Source organism: Aquarana catesbeiana, linkage group LG10 (genome assembly GCF_042186555.1).
Source record: "Aquarana catesbeiana isolate 2022-GZ linkage group LG10, ASM4218655v1, whole genome shotgun sequence".
In the NCBI taxonomy this organism is placed as follows: domain Eukaryota; kingdom Metazoa; phylum Chordata; class Amphibia; order Anura; family Ranidae; genus Aquarana; species Aquarana catesbeiana.
This window is the reverse complement of record NC_133333.1, coordinates 8,878,913-8,899,020: the sequence shown is the minus strand read 5'-3', so window position 1 is coordinate 8,899,020 and position 20,108 is coordinate 8,878,913. Positions and strand designations below refer to the sequence as shown.

The 20,108-nt window shown below is 43.8% G+C and overlaps 1 protein-coding gene across 1 annotated transcript in view; it reads left to right on the top strand.

Moving 5' to 3' along the window:
• The window catches only part of LOC141110298 (IgGFc-binding protein-like), a 64,373-nt gene that overhangs the window by 36,955 nt on the left and 7,310 nt on the right, over positions 1-20,108 (top strand). Inside the window, exons 9-17 of the mRNA XM_073601594.1 lie at positions 654-1,233; positions 1,326-1,525; positions 7,301-7,442; positions 8,967-9,295; positions 10,228-10,804; positions 13,987-14,588; positions 14,772-15,339; positions 17,186-17,781; positions 19,466-20,039. Of these exons, the coding sequence (XP_073457695.1) occupies positions 654-1,233; positions 1,326-1,525; positions 7,301-7,442; positions 8,967-9,295; positions 10,228-10,804; positions 13,987-14,588; positions 14,772-15,339; positions 17,186-17,781; positions 19,466-20,039 (4,168 nt within the window). The remainder of the gene's footprint in view (positions 1-653; positions 1,234-1,325; positions 1,526-7,300; positions 7,443-8,966; positions 9,296-10,227; positions 10,805-13,986; positions 14,589-14,771; positions 15,340-17,185; positions 17,782-19,465; positions 20,040-20,108) is intronic.

The window sequence follows — 20,108 nt, the reverse complement described above, 5'->3', positions numbered from 1 at the left end:
CCTGAAAGACTCCTGGGACATCTGCTGTAAACCTTAAAGTGGTTGTAAACCCTTACAGACCACTTTCACCTACAGGTAAGCCTATATTAAGGCTTACCTGTGGGTGCTGGAAATATCTCCTAAACCTCCACGGTTTAGTAGATATTTACAAAAAAGTTGTGCACCGTTGACTACGGTGCATGTGCCGTAGTTATCGGCGCATGCGCACTTTAGAAAGGGCACACCATACCGTTTCTAATAGGGGTCATGCCGTGAGTGGTGGCTCCCGCGCACTTGCACGACGTCACGCGACTCCGGCCAATCACAGAGCCAGAGTTCACGGCCCCGGAAGGAAAAGGGGTGAAGATGGACGCTCGCTGCTAGTGGGGACAGCGGTTACATCGCAGGCTTCGGTTTCAGGTAAGTGACACCAGGGTTTACTTCCTCTTTAAGGATAGATTTCCCCACAGTATCTGCAGCCACAGAGGTCAGTAAGGGCTTATAGACCGGCTATTGCTTCACTTTAAGGCAATTAAAAAAAGAAAAAAGATTATGTAGGTTGTTTCTAACATTTAGCATATGTCCATATGATTGAAAGTAAAATATATATTTTTTTAAAGTATTTCTACAACTGAAATAGGATTTTAATGTGTACATCTGATTTCACCCTCTAGATCAATGGAGTTTATAATAATATTCCAGTAAATTTGGAAGATGGCAAAATCCGCGTCTACCAACACGGTATAAGAGTGATCATTGACACTGACTTTGGGGTTCAGGTCAATTATGACCTGGTCTACCATGTGATAGTCACCGCCCCAGGAAACTACAAGAATCAGTTGGGTGGTTTGTGTGGTAACTACAATAGTGACAAACAAGATGACTTCCAGCTCCCGGATAAGTCAGTGACAACAGATGCTACCGCATTCGGATCCTCATGGAAGGTCCAGATCCCCGGTGTCACTTGTGACAATGGCTGCGGCGGTAGTGGCAACCCATGCCCATCATGTGACGATAAAAAGAAAGAAATCTTCAAGACTGAAAACTACTGTGGGTTCCTGAAGAAGCCTGGAGGTCCTCTGAGTGCCTGCTATGGAACTATAAATCCCGACACGTACTTCAACAACTGTATCTATGACCTGTGTGCTTCTGTAGGCAATGGGGACATACTTTGTCAGAGCATTCACAGCTACGTTGCTGCATGCCAAGCAGCTGGAGTCACCATTCAGCCTTGGAGAACTGATGCATTCTGCCGTGAGTTATGGTTTTTTATTTTTTTTTATTTCATGCATATTTTCCAATGAATTAAAAATAATAATGTCCATTATCTTGATTTCTCATATTAGCATTGACCTGCCCAGCCAACAGCAAATACAAAGTTTGTGCTGATGTGTGCTCCTCAACTTGTGCTGGTGTTACCGACCCTGCCAAATGTCCCGAAACTTGCTCAGAAGGCTGCGAGTGCAATGATGGATTCTTCTTTGATGGGAATAATTGCGTGTCAATAGACAAATGTGGCTGTTTTGAGGATGGAAAATATTATCAGGTAGGGCGATTATGGGATTGTCCAAGCATCATAGGGATTAAGAGTGTTTGGTCATTCTAAACAAAAAAATGTTTTTGATGGAGTAGGAAATGGTTAGAAATGGTCAGGTTTTTATGGCTGTCTGTGTGCCCATTGGGGAAAATTAAACTTATTTCTTGTCCCATTGACTGTTGCTAGAACAGAAAGTGAGGGGAATCTTCCAAATGGGGGGAACAGACAATGATAAACCCCAACAGTGGCTCTCACCCTTCCCTGATCTTTTGCTTTAAAAGATTTACCACAGTGGGAAAAGCATGATATGATGTAAAATAGCTAAATCACATTAAAACATAATACATGGGCCTTCGTTAGCAAATAAATAAATAAATACATGTTAAAAAATGGTAAATAAATAAATAGTTTGAAACAAGAGATTTGGTTTTACTTAAGTTACTTAATGTAGGTGATTTCCAAAAGAAATCCACCTTAGATATGGTACAGTTCTTAATCTATATATACTATATATACTGTGTGTGTGTATATATATATATATATTGTAATGTTTGGGGTATTTAGCTCAAGCGATAAATGCGTTTTTAGTGCAGTGAGTCCACCTCAGACAGGCATTATAGTTAAGGGCCTGGTAGCCCACGTTTATTAAACCAAAAAACAAAAGCAAAAAGGTCCATTCAGGATTCCCACGCAGGGGTTTAACTTCATTAAGCACTCCAAAAATAAGGAAAACATACCAAGCCACCTGGCTCTCTTGTCAGCAGTTCCTCTGCTTGCTCTCAACAGATTTGCCAATTCTTTACAGCCCCCTGGACTCACTGGCTTCCTCAGTCTCCCCGACTCTCAAGGCTGGCCAGCCTTTCCCAGTCCCTGGGCAAAGAATCCCCTTTACATAGGCTGCAGACTCCCACAGGGCAGACCACTCTCCAGACACAGGTCTGTCTTCACACAGCAGTAGCAACAAGCTACACACACTCCACCTTCCTCCACCCTCTGCTCTCACTAGCCCCTCGTTATATGGGCTGTGTGCACCTGGGCACACAACCTGCTGGCTCTCCATAAGACATGGACACAGGGTTAGAGATCCCATCCCTTTTCCCAGTGACAGGGACTATTACATATCCCCCCCCTTTGTTTCGATCCGGAGGGAGGAACACCAGCACCCGTCATGGTTGGGACACCTCTGTGCTGGCTGTCAGCCACGTAGGCCCAACCTTTTTTCCGGGTGCGCTTCCAGGTACGTCCCACCCTGGATCTTAACAGGGTCCTACATTTCCCTATACTCCCCCCTTGTTTCGCACCGGAGGGAGGAACACATAAACCAGTCACTAAGAATGGGACACCTCTGTGCCAGCCATTCGCTGCGTAGGCCCATTTCTTTTTCCGGGTATGTTTCCACCAGCACTTCACCTTGAACCATGGGCTCCCACTAATCTCTCTATCCCTTCCACCTTCTGGCCACGGGATCCTCCTTTTCCCTCCCACAGACCTACTCTCCTGGGACTGTTGGGGACCCATTTCCATGAAATCTGTCAGGGACTGACCCCTCTCACTACCTGACGCAACACTAACCAACAACATCTGTTTATCAGGTTCACTAACCCCTGTGTGGTTACCCTTGGCAACCAAATCATCTGAGATCAACACCACATACTTCTGTTTAACCTCGATAGCAATGTTCCACAAGGGGTTATTTAATTCAATATTATCATCATCATCATCATCAAGACCTCTTGTCACCTGGTTTGCTAGGACAGGGTCTAGGGAGGGACCATCTACAGGCAAGCAGTTACTCCCTATGGGACATTCCCGCAGTTTCACATCGCTCCCGGTTGTCCAACACTCCAATAGCGACTGTCCTACCAACACACATTTTGCGCCACATTTTTCCACACCAATCTCTTTAACCATTTCTGTGTCCATTGGTACCTCAACCAATACCTCTGAGTTGTCCGACAGTGCTCTACAGTGCTTCTCATACACTTTTTCATTACAGTTACCAACACTGCCATTTCCTGTCAAAGTGTCTCCGGGTACCTCAAACTGCACCTCCCTGCGAGTGATGGATTGAATTCCCACTACTGCTGCGTCTTTTCCGGGCCCTTCCCTTTCACGAGGTCTAGCGGGTGAGACAGCACACGCGCCATGTACCAACCACTGCTCAGCTGCACCTCGGATCGCACCAGCAGGAATGCACCTCATCACACCAGCATACGGAGAGACTTCTACTATGTCTATCATTTCTGATTCCTTTAGCAGTTCCCCTGAACGCCTTCCGCACATAACTGTCGCTGGAAGCATTCTCGCAGAGAACTGCGAGACCACTTTCTGCAAAAGTAACCAACATTGCAGTAACCAATTTTTATCAACATTGCTTAACATCGCCTGTACCACGTGTCTCCACTGATTGGTACTACGCAGTACCAGGTCGCCCATCTGCGGTGGATACATGCAGGTATACAGCGGAAAGATTTTCACCAATTCCAACAACATCTCAGTTATTTCTAGACATGCCACATCTAAACACAGAACTCTAGGGACTTTTCCCTTACTAACGACGTGGAGGGGCTCATTTGCTAAGGCTTGAGAGGCCGAGACACTCAAAGAGACCTCCACCTCAGAGGCCACTGACAAAACTTGCGGCTCCCCATGAGCACTGCAAATCGCATGTGTCACACTCATCCTCTCATTTTCAGCAACACTGAGCCCTTCCATGTCCCTATCCATTATCCCATCATCCTGACACTCAACATTACTCATCTCTTTTGCTGTGGACAAAACTTCTGCTATATATGCGCCCTTTTCCGATCCTTCCGCCTGGAGGGGGTTAAGTTCTGCAACAGCCAACGCACCTGTGTCTACTGGCTTTGCAGCCTCTCCATTTGTCACAGCAGCAATAGTGTCCAGCTTACTATTACCTTCAGAAATTTCTTTCCACCACGCTATCACCTTAATGGCGAGACTATCCCAGTCTATCCTGTCTGTGCTCCAGTCATCAGCACTCTGTAGCACTGCTCCCTCTGCCCATGGAGACACAGGTGGACAGAGTGGTTTAGCAGCAGACAATCTGCACCAGTCACTGTCAACCACATCAGATTGTGATAATACATACTCCCTCATTTGAGCTATTTTCCCATTGTTTTCCACCTGAGCAGTATCAGAGCTGTCCTGGAGCCCCGCCGGCTCCAACACTGGGAGTCCTCCTGAGATTTCCTGGGACAACTCTGCTGCACTACCGGTGGTTACCATGGGAGACACCAAACCATCAACATTGTCAGTAATACACTTTTCAACATCATCATTACTTTTGAATACATCACAATAAGTACATGTATCATCAGCCATAGACATAGCAGTGTTATAAGCTTTAACAGGCTGTTTTTGGTCAGAACACACAGCACCCCGTGTAACGCTCAGCACACCACCCTTCCTCTCCAAAGGCATTCTTTTGCCCACTAGGGCGGCTCCACAGTTGTCCTGGGAAACCATGTGCCTCACCACTGCGGGCTCCTGGGAGGTTTCCCTGGGCATCTCTGTAGCACCTGTCACTAGGGAACCTGGCACACAAACTGTATTGGTCACCCCTAGGTTACCACTTCCAGCACTCTGGTGGATTACACCAGGTACATACAGAGTCCAGTCTTTTTGAGTTCTTAACCTTGCTGCAGGTTGAGCTTCAACCTGTGTCTCCCCACTACTCGGGGTAGCAAACTGCAGCAAGTCCATTTTTACCACTTCTGCTGATCTCCCAGCCGGATATACTCCCACTTCACTGGGATCAGTGCCGCAAACTGCAACAGTCTTACCATAATCTGTAGCAGGTAACTCTGGCTTCATTTGAGTACGTTGTCTATCCTTTATCGCACTTTTACTGACTAACTCTCCCTGGTGGCCATGGGTTGAAACTGCAGCAGCCACTTCTGACTCCTTAGCACCCCCTGCAGGCACAACAGGTACTTTCTCCCTGTTGCCAGAGGTGACTGAAAATAGGTTTGCACAAAAATCTGGGCTTGCAGACAAAGACTTCTGCCCAGTAACCACATCTCCAGGCATGTTCCATAACCTGGGACAAGAAAAAATTTCATGCCCCAGTTGACCACATTCCAGGCATGGTACATTTTTACACATATCTTTAATGGGATGCCGCTCCACATCTCCACTGTATCTCCTCCTTCCGGTTAACACCCGATCCCTTGTTGCTAAGGGAGATGGCACTCTTCCAGCTGTACTTTGCTGACTCTCCCAAAAGCAGCGACTTTGCGCTCCTTGAAGCATTGTTGCTTTAAACATGCCACGATCCTCTGTCGGCAATACGTTTCTCGCGTAGTCCACAGACTTGACATCACTGCCGTTGCTACGGGCAACCACATACTTGTCAAACTTCTGATAAGCCTTTTGGACACTCCTGGGACTTAAATCAGGCTTTCTAAACATTGTTGCAGACCTCTGTCTGGCCGTGTCGCCTTGTATTGGAGACTGAGACAAAGGGCACTTGGACATAACATGCCCCCACTCTCTGCACCGAAAACAGCGCTCTTGCTTCAGAGCCTTGACAGGGCTTCCCAAATTGCATCCTCTTGTAAGCTTGGGACTTTGCACCTTAATAGCTGGCCTGCTTGCACCAGCGTTGCCAGGGGCAACAGCATGCACTTCCCCTTTAAGTGTAGCAAAAAACAGTCTGCAATGTTCTCCGGCAGGCTCAAACTCTTGCTTCATCTCTGCAGTCACTCCACCACACTTTTGCGCTTTCCAGCAAAAAATGAAGCACTGTTACTTTAAAGCAAGTTGCTTTTCACTTCATGCAAGCTTTCCTCACCTGCACAGTGCACACACAGATTGTGCTGTCTCATGCACACAAACACAGTTCATCAATTTAACTTCTGCGCAATGCAGTTTGCCTGGCTGCCACACACCGCTAGCAGCAATTCCTGAAATGACTCACTACTGGCGCAGAGACCCGGACTTCACCGTCTGTCTGCCCGCATTCTCCACCACTTGTAATGTTTGGGGTATTTAGCTCAAGCGATAAATGCGTTTTTAGTGCAGTGAGTCCACCTCAGACAGGCATTATAGTTAAGGGCCTGGTAGCCCACGTTTATTAAACCAAAAAACAAAAGCAAAAAGGTCCATTCAGGATTCCCACGCAGGGGTTTAACTTCATTAAGCACTCCAAAAATAAGGAAAACATACCAAGCCACCTGGCTCTCTTGTCAGCAGTTCCTCTGCTTGCTCTCAACAGATTTGCCAATTCTTTACAGCCCCCTGGACTCACTGGCTTCCTCAGTCTCCCCGACTCTCAAGGCTGGCCAGCCTTTCCCAGTCCCTGGGCAAAGAATCCCCTTTACATAGGCTGCAGACTCCCACAGGGCAGACCACTCTCCAGACACAGGTCTGTCTTCACACAGCAGTAGCAACAAGCTACACACACTCCACCTTCCTCCACCCTCTGCTCTCACTAGCCCCTCGTTATATGGGCTGTGTGCACCTGGGCACACAACCTGCTGGCTCTCCATAAGACATGGACACAGGGTTAGAGATCCCATCCCTTTTCCCAGTGACAGGGACTATTACAATATATATATATATATATATATATATATATATATATATATACATATATAATTTTTTTTTTTTTGCCAATTTGCAATGGAATTTCATCATACCGCCTACATTGCTACAATGGGTCCATCATTCTGCTTAAATGTTTTGTTTTGGTTTTTTGTATTTTTTTACTGGTAATATTACAATCAAATATTTTTATGTTAAAACTTTTTTACTGCACAGCCGAATGAGAAAGTCTTATCCAATGACTGCAAACAAGCTTGCACATGTAGCCCAGTAGGAGGGCTTATCTGTGAAGACACTGGTTGTGCAGCTGATGAGGAATGTAAGATTCAAGGTGGAGCCGTCAAATGTATTAACAAAGGTAATGTTTTAAAATTGCGATTCCAATTTTTTGCACTTGGAAAGATGATGCCTTGTTTTGACCAGTCCTGTTTGGAACCACCCCAAAATCTGGACAATCCCTTTAGAATTTGAACTTTTGGGATAGAATCCAATGTATATGTTTTTTCAGTATACTGCATGTATGTTTTCGTACCATGCAGCAAATTATTGAAACATTTAATTTTTGCATTTGTTTTATCATGGATACATGATAGTCTACACTCTTTTGAGGGCTGTATTCGATATGTGAAAAGAGAGATCACACAAATAAGTATAACATTTAATAAAAGTAATGACAAATGCAGATAATAATATTAAAAAATATACCAAGAATACTTAACTAAAGATGCTGTTTTGCCACGGAGTCCCCCCTTGATGGCGTGGCCGAAGACCATATTCATACGCATGCCTAATGGCAGCTCTGATGTGAGACTAAATGTTCCAAGTTACAACTGTAGTATATAGACTTGTGTGTAAGTAATAGACAACCCCTCTGCCCAACTCCCCTTGCTAGAAAAATTCCTTTTAACCAGTGGTGGCTGCTGGTATATTTTTTGGGGGAGCGGCAAACAATCCACTCACTGCCACCACCCCCCCGGTTGGTCTAGCCACAGGCACAATCACCCCCCCCACCAGCCCCGCACTTACCCTATCTAGGTCATGGGCAGTGCTTCCTCCGGGCAGCGGGAGGCGTCTCCTCCTCCTGGTGCTTCACGGTGGCTTCCCCTGTGTCTCCTTCCTCCAATAGGATCGCTTCTCCTCTCGGCCAATCAGGTGACGGGTCTCAGGACCCACTTCCTTAATTGGCCGGGAGGAGAATCAGGAAGACAATAGCATATATTAATTTGCTATTGTCACACAACTGGGTGGGTTCGAGGCTCAGTGCTCTGCCCCCCAAGCCAATCCTTTTTTAAAGCCTATTAAAGCTTCTGGCTCCAATCACGTGCTTCTAAAAAAAAAAACCCCTTTGGAATCCATACATGGATTAGGGGGCGGTGCCCCTGCGCCCTTCATTATGAGCCATCACTGCTTTTAACCCCTCAACGCCGGCAACTCCCAGCCCTTTAAGAGGTATCTGATGCCGGGGGTTGGGCATGGTTTATGATCATGTGACCGCCGTGATTGGCTGTCACAGCGGTCACATGATTGGAAAGGTCCTGATCACAAGTAGTGATCGGGAGCTTTCTGTTAGGCACCCTTAACTGTGCCGGGAGCGCGTAGGGCGCATGCTTTAAGTATGGGTTTGTTTACATTTCGGCATACAAATATGCAGCCTCTTGGTGTCAAGGCACACCCCCTAAAGGCCGCATATTTGCATACTCTAGGTGCCAAGAGGTTAAGGATCTGGTCAGCTTGTAGTGACATTCCTTCGGTATGAGTCAGTTACAGTAACCAGGATATTAAAGGCTTTCTCATATAATTATTTGCAAGCCAACTAGACAACTTTAATAAGGAAATATGAAACATGCAATTTCTCCTTCAGCATTTCATTATTTTTTTTCAGATCCATGCAAGTCCATCACATGTAGAGTCAAGGAAACATGCAAGATCCAAAATGGAAATGCAGTCTGTGTCCCAGATTTCACAGGAACCTGCTGGGCTTGGGGAGACCCCCATTACCACACTTTTGATGGCTACAACTATGACTTCCAGGGCACCTGCACATATATTCTATCTAAATATGATGGTAAAGATGCTGGCTTGGTGCCTTTTACTATTGAGGAGAAGAATGACAACAGAGGTAGCCAGGCTGTGTCATATGTTAGAACCGTCAATATCTATGTGTACGGCAACAAGATCACCCTTATGAAGGGCGAATTTGGTAAAGTTAGGGTAAGTAGTTATAAAAATATTTTTTAAACATCTATATTGTTTGTGGAACATTTAACACAATGTTGTATTGTATATACCAGTAGTAGCTCATGGCATTACACTGGGCTTGTTTAGTCATGCTGAAGATGATTTACCACTCATCCAAATGGCTCCCTCCATTCGTATAAGTAAGGGGAACATACCTTTCACGTACCTTGATGGGGAGCCTGAGATGACGAGCTCCAAGCGCCATATTGCAACAGAGAGAGTCAGTCAGTTAGTGAGTGGAGAAGCCATATGGCTGGAGGTCATAGAAAATGTGAACCGCCAACAAGAATGGAACAAGAACAAGCTGTGGTCAGCAAAAGCTAGGTAAACCAGTACCAATATTGTAGGCAGTTATGGAATCAGAGACAGGCCAGGTAAACAAATCATGGGCAGTGACGTCAATCATAGTTGAGTAACAGATTGGGGTCAATACATGAACAAGTAAGCAGATAGAGGGGAACCACAGAATATTGGAGGAACAGGTAAGGTCATAAATAGACGTTAGGATCAGATACAGAATTGCAAGTCGGGAAAGTATAGCTGATCTCCCAGCACTAAAATCTTGGAGGTCTCAACCTTAAGTAGCCTGCTTGGCACCACCTTAACCTAATATCAACATAATATAAAAACTACATAAAAATCTAGATAAAAAGCCATTGCTCTGGCCCTCTTAAAGACTACAGTTTTAAATGGTTTTTAAAATGTTTTACGTTGTTCAAAATTCAGAGTTTGTTTTTGAAATAAGCTGTTTCATAAACAATTTATACATTTCTCAACTAATGAATCTAGTTTCTAAATTTCCGAAACTGCTACCTCTGCTACTTATTACTTTTCTTAATAAATTGTATTTTGTTGTTGTTTAAAAGCTAACCTTTAATCATTTTGTATGCTCTTTCACTAAACAGGTGAATGATGTCATCACCAACCTTCCTGTTAATTTGTTAGATGGAAAGATCTCAATAAGCATCAGTGGCCTCAATGCTGTTTTTAAAACAGATTTTGGCCTGCAGGTGACCTATGAATATAACTGGCATGTTGTGGTCTCGCTCACCAGCAGCTATTACGGCCTTACACTTGGTCTGTGTGGTAACTTTAACGAAAAGATCAATGATGAGCTCATCACCTCTGATAACAAAGTAGTCACCAAAGTCCTTGACTGGGCCAAGAGTTGGAAAGTCAATGACCGGGATCCATTCTGCTTTGACTATTGCCCCGGTCTTAATTGTCCAACTTGTGACGATGCCAAAAAAGGCCTGTACGGAGGTGAAAATAAATGTGGCCTCATCAGCAAGGTTGCAACTGGACCTTTCAGAGAGTGTCACTCTAAAGTTAACCCGGACAACTTCTTTGACAGCTGCTTGTATGATGTCTGCATTAACAACGGAGCAAACCAATTCCTGTGCCAGGCCCTCAATGCCTATGCTAGCACCTGCAGGAAAGAAGGAGCTAAAATATATGACTGGAGGACACCATCTGGTTGTGGTGAGTATTAAGCCATACTCCCAAAAATTGTTCTGATTGTGGATAATATTTTGTTTCATGATGTAATACCCAAAGTCCCCTCCAGGGTCTGCCTGAAATGTGTGTGTGTGTGTGTGTGATAGCGCTGGATGGAACGAAGTAAAAATTGGTTCAGATGGATTTACCATAAAGCAAATTCATGACTGAAACATTGTATCGGTTGACCCTTTTCTGGTTCTGGGCTGCTTCTTCTGATAGTAACACAAGGAACAGACAGAAGGTTCATGAAAGTGTACGAAGGAGAGCCTGGTACAAAAGTTCATCTCACTTTGAGGACTTTTTTGAGGCATTTAATGGGTAAAGTGATTCTAAAGGAAAGAATAAAAATAAAAAAAAGGGGGGGGCATGGTTTGACCTCACTGGAAGATGGCCGCTTGAGACCAGAGCTCTTGCCGCTACGGGTCTTTAGAGCCACACAGTAGGCCCCGCAAACAAGTGGGATTGAGCCAGAATATACCGAAGATATTCTGGACCCAGAGGAGCAATATGGTGGCTTCCTGCCACAGTCAGTCACAAGCTGCAACCCCGCCACTGACTGGAATACAGCTCTCACGTGCTACGACGGTGATGGGGGAGAACAGCGATCACCCACCACAGCATCCCAGCCTCCAGGACTTTTGCACCATTGCAGCCGACATTAAGGACACATTGTCGGCAGCCATATGCGACTTGCACCTGAATATACACGCCATTGCTGACAGGGTCCATGAGGTGGAGGAAATGGCGGCACAACATGAGACGGGCCTGCGCCGAGTGACCCAAAAGGTAGACTCCTTTACCCTACATCTGAGAGACCTCCAATGCCATATGGAGGATCTAGATAACAGAGGCAGGCGCCACAATTTGAGGATCCTCAGCCTGCCGGAGTCCGTGGACACGGAGCAACTCACTGCTACAGTGACAGGCCTTTTAAACGATCTGCTGGAAAGGCCTGCACAGACGGCTGTGGATATGGAGAGGATTGTGTACTCCGACCTAAAGGGAGAGAAACAGATCCTCCCAGGGATAGAATCTGATGCCTAGTGAGCTATAAACTAAAAAATACAAATTAGCTGCCTACGCGGATGACATCCTACTGTTTCCCACAGACCCCGTTACCACAATTCCCAATTTGCTGAAAGATTTTTCCCTATTCAACTCGCTCTTAACATATCCCTATCCACGGTTGTGGTAACACAATGCCAAGCAAATTTCCCCTTTGGCTGGGATTCCCACGCCATCACATATCTAGGAATCCAGCACCCAGCAAAATTAACAGACCTATACTCCACAAATTTCCTCCCTATCCTTAAAACCATCAAGCAAGATCTCCACAAATGGGAGAAGGGCACCTTCTCTTGGTTCGGAAGAGCAGTGATTGTGAAAATGAATATCCTACCCAGAATACTATATCTTTTGCAGACTGTACTGATTGAACTTCCGCCATCCTTTTTCTCTACTTACAAGCAATAATGCTTAAACTTCATGTGGGCATCCAAACACCCTTGATTAGGTTGGGATAGGTTAGTTCTACCGAAACTGAAGGGAGGAATTGGACTCCCAGACATAGCTAATGGCTCCTGCTGCTATGTGAGCCAATGAGGAGAGAAAGACTCGGAAGAGCCGCTGCTCTCATGCACATCACTGGATTGAGATTGGGCTCAAGTAAGTATTAGGAGGGGGTTGAGAGGGAAGCTGCATCCAGAAGGTTTTTTTACCTTAATGCATAGAATGCATTAAGGTAAAAATCCTTGAGATTTTTTAACCACTTTAAGATCATTAGATATATCCAAAACTTTTTTTTGGGGGGGGGGGTCCTCACCCTTCTTCAGGGCTTGAGCAATCGGTGTTAATAAAATCACAAAGGAATGCACTAAAGGGCCTGTGCTAAGGCTTTATGAAGACTAGCGTCTCCCGATGGCACTGTAGGCAGCCAGCTGAGGACTTACTTGTACCAGGCGCTCCTCCGTACTCATTCAAGAACCTACTGTCCTCCAGTGTATGATACCCTAAAGAAGCAACAAAAATGTAAATTGAAGAATCCCACCACTGCAAAAAAGGTCCAGATACGATGTTATTAAAATAAAAGTCAGGAGGACAATACAAAGAATATCCAATGCATTTTGTGGGTCCAAAAACACTCCCAAAACATGTTGGTTACTCTTTGGATTGTTACCTCAAATTAAAGTTCTTTTTGAGCAGTGGTGTGGTGCTTAAAATTTTTTTTTGTTACATTCCACCATAAGCCAAGGTGACTGTGGAGATCCTCTGAAGTGTAGAAGCCACCTGCCTGGAAACCAGATTACCTACATCAACACCAATGCTTTAAGATGTCAATACCAAGCTGACCCTTCATCCAAAATCTAACTCCATTTGCCTAATCTTACATGGATCGGCCAGGCTTGGTGTAACCCCAACATCCCGCTCCACTAAACCCCCTCCTTCCCCACAGCCCACAGTCCCCCCAAGGGTTGAATTAATTAAAATACTTTTAGTAAAATAGATGAACAATTTACAAAACAAACTGCATTTACATTAAAAAAAAGTCAGAGGCTCCAAAAGACAGAGGGATTAAAGCTGCCTCCAATTTCAAAGCCCTTAAAAACGTTGCTGTTTTTTTTTTTTGTTTTTTTTTAACATTGCTTCACTGGAAAGGAACTATGGTGGCTTCCACTTCATGTTTTAGAAATACTATAAGAAATAATATTATATAAAAGAAAATAATATCAATATTAGTATTATTACAATGATTATGATTAATAATATTATTATCAAATATTAATAAAATAATAATAATATGATTATTATTATTATTAGCTTTTTCAGGCACATCAAGTAATGTAAAATTGTCTGATTTTTCTATAAACAGAGCCCCACATATGAACCTTGGTTTATTTTCATTTCTCAGTATCAGCCTAATGCAGAATATTGTTTTTAGCTATTTTTTTAATTATATATATATACATTTGTATATGTGTGTATATATATATATATATATATATATATATATAATATGTATAAAATTAAAAATTCTAAAAAAAATTATATATATATATATATATATATATATGTATATATATATATATATATATATATATATATATACATTACATTCATGTTACTTCAGATAATCTATATATACTCTTTTTATATGTATATTTCAGTTTTGCCATGCCCTGCAAACAGCCATTATGAGTTCTGCGGTAATGCCTGTCCAGCCACCTGCACCGATCGTACAGCTCCATCACGGTGCACTGAGGATTGTGTGGAGACCTGTCAGTGTAATGATGGCTTTGTTCTTAGCGTTGATAAATGTGTTCCTATTTCGAGCTGTGGATGTTCCTACAAGGGTACCTACTACCAGGCCAATGAAGAGTTCTGGGCTGACGAAAACTGCCGTTCGCTGTGCAAGTGTGACCCAAACCTTGGCATGGTGGTTTGCAAGGAGAGCAGCTGTAAGCCAAGTGAGCGGTGCATGGTCACGAATGGAGTACGTGGTTGCCAACCCTTAAGCTATTCTACTTGCACAGGTTCTGGAGACCCACACTACACAACCTTTGATGGCAAGAGATTTGATTTCATGGGCACCTGCATATACCAACTGGTTGGTGTGAGCTCCAGTGACAGTTCACTGACCCGTTTCAATGTTAAAGTCCAGAACAACAATCGTGGTGGAAACAAAGCTGTGTCCTATACCAAAGTTGTGACCTTGGAAGTTTACGACAGGGTCTTCACACTGAGCATGGACTATCCACGTCGAATTTTGGTAAGTGTCAAAGTTTCTTGGTGAACAGTAGATAGATAGATAGATAGATAGATAGATAGATAGATAGATAGATAGATAGATAGATAGATAGATAGATACATACATACATACATACATACATACATACATACATACAAAGATTACCTTCATTAAACTTTCCTGTTTTTTTTTGTTTTTTTTTAGGTTGATGGTGTTGTCACCTCTCTGCCATTCTACTTCCAAACCAACAAAGTGGTGGCATATATCAGTGGTGGACAGGGCATTATAAAAACAGATTTTGATGTCACTATTAAATATGACTGGCAGAGCTATGTGGCGGTCACCATACCCAGTACTTATACCAACGCTGTTCAAGGCTTGTGTGGAAACAACAACAAGAACTCCAACGATGACTTTAACATGAAGGATGGAAAACCAGCAGCAAGTGCAGTTGCTTTCGGTAACAGCTGGAAAGTCGGAGACGTTGATGGTTGTACTCCTGAGTGTACCGGAAGCTGCCCTCTTTGCACTGAAGCTCAAAAACAAGCCTACAAGGGTGACAACTACTGTGGACTTATCACAAAGGCCGGTGGGCCTTTTAGTCGTTGTCTCTCAGTCGTTGACCCAAAACCTTATTTCGATGACTGTATTTATGATGCTTGCCAATACAAGGGACACCCATCTTCATTCTGCAAAGCCATTGGCCTCTATGTGGATGCATGCCAATCTGCCGGTGTGGCACTTCAGGAATGGAGGAAACCAAATTTCTGCAGTAAGTAATATGAGAAATCATTAGCCACGAACAGGGTTGGGAGAAATTGAGAGTTTCCAAATTTCCAAATTATGATGAAAATCAAGAAATGACAGCAAAATAATGCCACTTTAACAAAATGCATTGAAAGTCCATGTAGAAGATGAAATATAGGCCTTTTTGTTGTTTTTTTTTAAACATAATTAAGACTACCTATAAAACATTTCTTGCACAAATGCCAGGGACATTTATACAAACTCAATGAGTTCTTACCCTATCCTTTCTAATACAATAACTCCTGTATTGTCTGCTTCTTCTAATGGCCAATATGCAGTATTTTTTCTCATTGAGCTACTTCAGAAAACTATTTCGCATTTTGGCCACTAGATGGAGCTGATGATATAGTCTGTCACGTTCAGGGGTCAGGCTTGGAGACCAGTAGCTATAGCAGTAGAGAGGCTCCCACCAAACAGCAGGATAAATATACAAGCAGGTCACCCTGGTGGATGACAAAACCCACCCGAGGTGAGGGGTCTAAGCACTAACTGGTATTTATTTAGCTCCTGATGGTGGAGATGTTTTTTCTTCTGCGTGTTAGTACCAGATCGTGGTCCACAGGATTGCCCCACCAGGAGGTGAGCAAGCTGTGGTCCAGTACAGATAAAGCAGGTAAGAATCAAGTAGAAGCAAAGTCAGTAAACAAGCCAAAGGTCAGCAATAAGTGGTTGCAGGTTGGGATCAAGCAGAAGCGTAATCAGTAAACAAGTCAAAGGTCAGTAACAAGTGGTTCCAGGTTGGGATCAAGCAGAAGCATGGTCAAGGAACAAGCCAAGGGTCAATAACGAGTGGTAGCAGAAATACAGACGGCAGCAGGAGAGACAAGAGCAAGATATTGGCTGGAGACAGAGAGCTGGTTTACAAAAGGCATGGCTCAATTAGGAAGTTCATGGGAGCAGCAAAGGGTTCAAGGTTCAAGAGGAGCAAGACACAAGGCAAAGTTGTCTAAGGAATCAGGCAGGGAGCTGTCCAGCATTTCAGGTGGTTCAGCAAGAACAAATACTGCCATACACAGCAGAGGTTGCAGGTTCAGATCTGGGTTCGGACACAGGTTTTCATCTATTTAAAAACATATTTAGGTCAGTTTGCATGAATGCTCCTGATATTCATGCAACAAAGTTTTATAAATGGATGCCTGAGTATTCAGTACTCAGTATTAAGTATACTGTAAACCAAGAAAAAACAAAACAGATAAATGTGCAAACCAGTCCTTATTGAATAAGACTTTTTTATATAACAGAACTCCTCAGGTACATCAGAACTCCTAGAGGCATATTTATGAAGCAGTGAATCTTCCAAGTGCATGTGGTTCGGTGATTGATTCATCACCAATGGCTGCTTGGTGCAAGTCCCAATTACTGCTTTATAAATGAGGACCTACCTCAATTATTAAATTAATCTGTGTCTAATCTGGTAGACCCTTCCACTACATAGTTGTTGGTAGCTCTAAAGGAAATTGAACAATCAGATGTGAGGTGCGCTTTAGGTTGCCCTTTAATGCAGGGGTCTCAAACTGGCGGCCCTCCAGCTGTTGCGAAACTACAAGTCCCATCATGCCTCAACCTGTGGGAGTCATGGCTGTAATTGTCAGGCTTGCAATGCCTCATGGGACTTGTAGTTTTGCAACAGCTGGAGGGTCGCCAGTTTGGGAACCCTGCTCTAATGCATTTCATGAAACACATTATGCAGTGTGACTTTGGATGAGCCACCTAATACTAATACAACGTAAAAGCTTTTCTGGATGATTCTGCTGTAGTTTTGACACATCTGTTCTTAACATTAATTAGATTTTTTTTTTATTTCCTCTTAGGCATGTCTTGCCCCATAAACACTCACTATGAGCTCTGCGGAGATGCCTGCCCTGTCACATGTAATGGCCTCTCCTCACCCACTGGCTGTGACTCCCCTTGTAAGGAAGCCTGTTATTGTGACAACGGGTTTATCCTGAGTGGACACAAGTGCGTGCCCATCCAGAACTGCGGCTGTGTCTACCAGGATAAGTATTACCAGAAAAATGAGGTCTTCTACCCACAAGGTCAGTGCAGCCAGAAGTGCCAATGTGGAGCAGACGGCGTTGTTAAGTGTCAGTCAGAAGCATGCAGCCCCGAAGAAGAATGCAAACTTGTCAACGGGGCTTGGGGATGTCAACCCAAGGAGTACGGCAGATGTGTCGCCTCGGGAGATCCACATTATATCTCCTTCGATGGTCTAAGGTTCGACTTCCAAGGCACTTGCACGTATACCTTGTCAAAGTTGGTGGTTAACGATTCACGACTTGTGGACTTTTCCGTGATTGTGGAGAATGAGAGTTATGGCAATGGTAAAGTGGCTGTGACAAGACTGGTGGTGGTATACGTGTATGGTTACGTGGTAGCCATCGAGAGAGACATGAGGTCTAAAGTAAAGGTAGGTGCTTTCTACTAATATAATTTGTTTTCCATTGTAATGTAATGATTTTGCACAGAGAAGCCCCAATCCTTTTCATTTTGGGTCCCCCACCGGCATTCCTGGCTCCCCCCCCCTGCCAAGTGCCCCCAATGGTAAGCCTCTTGCTATGGGGGCACTCGAGCAAGCTCGCTCCTGAGCCATGTTCTGTATGTCCATTCACACACAAAGCATGGTTTAGCTCTGCCCCCACTCTTTCCTCATTGGTTGTTATTGACAGCAGCAGGAGCCAATGGCTCCTGCTGCTGTGTGAACCAATGAGGAGAGAGAGACCCAGAAAAGCCACTGCTCCCATGCACATCACTGGATTGAGATGGACCTCAGGTAAGTATAAGGGGGGCTGGGGGGTAACTGCATCAAGAAGGTTTTTTACCTTAATGCATAGAAGGCATTAAGGTAAAAAAAAAAAAAACCTTGAGCCTTTAGAACCACTTTAAGAAACGTTTCATTTTTAGTTACCTGGCTTAAGCCCCGTACACATGGGCAGAATGTCGGGAGACATTTGCCGGTACAAAAAATACCGTCCGACATTCTGCCAATGGCAAAGAGCACTGATCGGAGTGTTCTGGCAGGGGGGCGTCCTCCTGTCAGAACACAACAGCTCAGCGGGGGAGATTGCTGGACTAACCTTGCATAGTTAGTACAGCGACTCCCGACCGGAGCTGTCATTTTTTTTTTTTTTTTTTAGCAACCCGTGGGTTTTTTAGAAAAAAAACGTTAGTGTGTACTAGGCTCTACTCTCTCTCTAGCTTCAATAGTTGCCTCTGACCCATTGTAAAAGATAGATAGATAGATAGATAGATAGATAGATAGATAGATAGATAGATAGATAGATAGATAGATAGATAGATAGATAGATAGAGTTTACTCAGACCTTCTGAATTTTGCATATGTGTACCATCTCTTCAAAATTATTAAGGTTAGCACCCAGACAACTAGTATTTTAGGAAAAACTTGGCAATGGCATTCCCCATATTATCCTAAAAGAATTATTAGGTGCCAACAAGTCAATGACAAGTTGGGTGTTCCCATAATATGTAAAGAAATAAGACAACTTCAGTCTAGTCACCTGGATTTCTAGTGAAAAGCCTCATAAACATGATCCGATTGTTGGCTAAAGAGCGTCAGACTTTTGTCCGAAGGGCGTCTGCCGGGAACTTGTCTTGCATACAAACGGTACACAATTGTCTGCCTACAAACACGAACGTAGTGACGTACTACGAAGAATTTCAGCTCTTGAGCGCCACCCTTTGGGCATCTTCTGCTAATGTTGTGTTTGGTGAGCATTGATTGCGTGTTTGTACTATCGACTTTTGTGTGACGGACTTGTGTACAGACGATAGGAAAATCTGACAACAGACCGTTGTCCGCCGAAAATTTACTAGCCTGCCATCCAACATTTGTTGGTGGAAAGTTGGACAACAATTGTCTGATGGAGCGTACTAACGGTCGGATTTTAGGCCAACAGTCTGTCATCACACAATTCCCTGCCGAAAATCCGATCGTGTGTAAGAGGCTAAAAGCTGGGCTTTATTTGTTGAAGAATCCATTTGATTGTTTTCCTTCCTGTCCACAATGTTCTTAAAATTATTCCAACACCAAAGTTCGAGGGTTTACCATAATGGAAATGTTTACCTTTTCACAGGTTAATGGAGAATTTTTCAATTTGCCATTGTCTCTTGAAGATGACAATATTGTCATTAATCAAGAAGGAGCCAATGTTGTCCTACAAACAGATTTTGGCTTGAAGATTCTCTATGACACAATCTATGGGGTGGTCCTCTATATTCCCAGCTCGTACCGTGGCAAGATTGGTGGTCTCTGTGGCAATTTCAATGGTGACAACAAAGATGAATTCCAGCTTCCCAACAAGCAGGTTGTTAAAAATGTGAATGATTTTGGTGCTTCCTGGAAAGTGAACATAGCTGGTGCTAAATGCAGCGATGGCTGTGAAGAAGGTGTGTGCCCAGTGTGCAATGAGGCTAAGTTGCAGCCATACAAGGCGACATCCTCTTGTGGCATGATTACAGACCCAGCGGGACCTTTCAAAGCTTGTCACTCCAAGATCGATCCAAATAATTTTTTCACCCACTGTGCCTATGATGCTTGTGCTGTTGACGGCAAGGATAACATTGTGTGCAAGAGTCTACAGGCTTATGCAGCTGCTTGTCATACCGTTGGTGCTACCATCGGCTCTTGGAGAACCCCTGCATTCTGTCGTAAGTACAAACGAAAAAAAATATTTTATTGAGATACAAAAATTAAGAATCAATAAGTCCCAACTGATA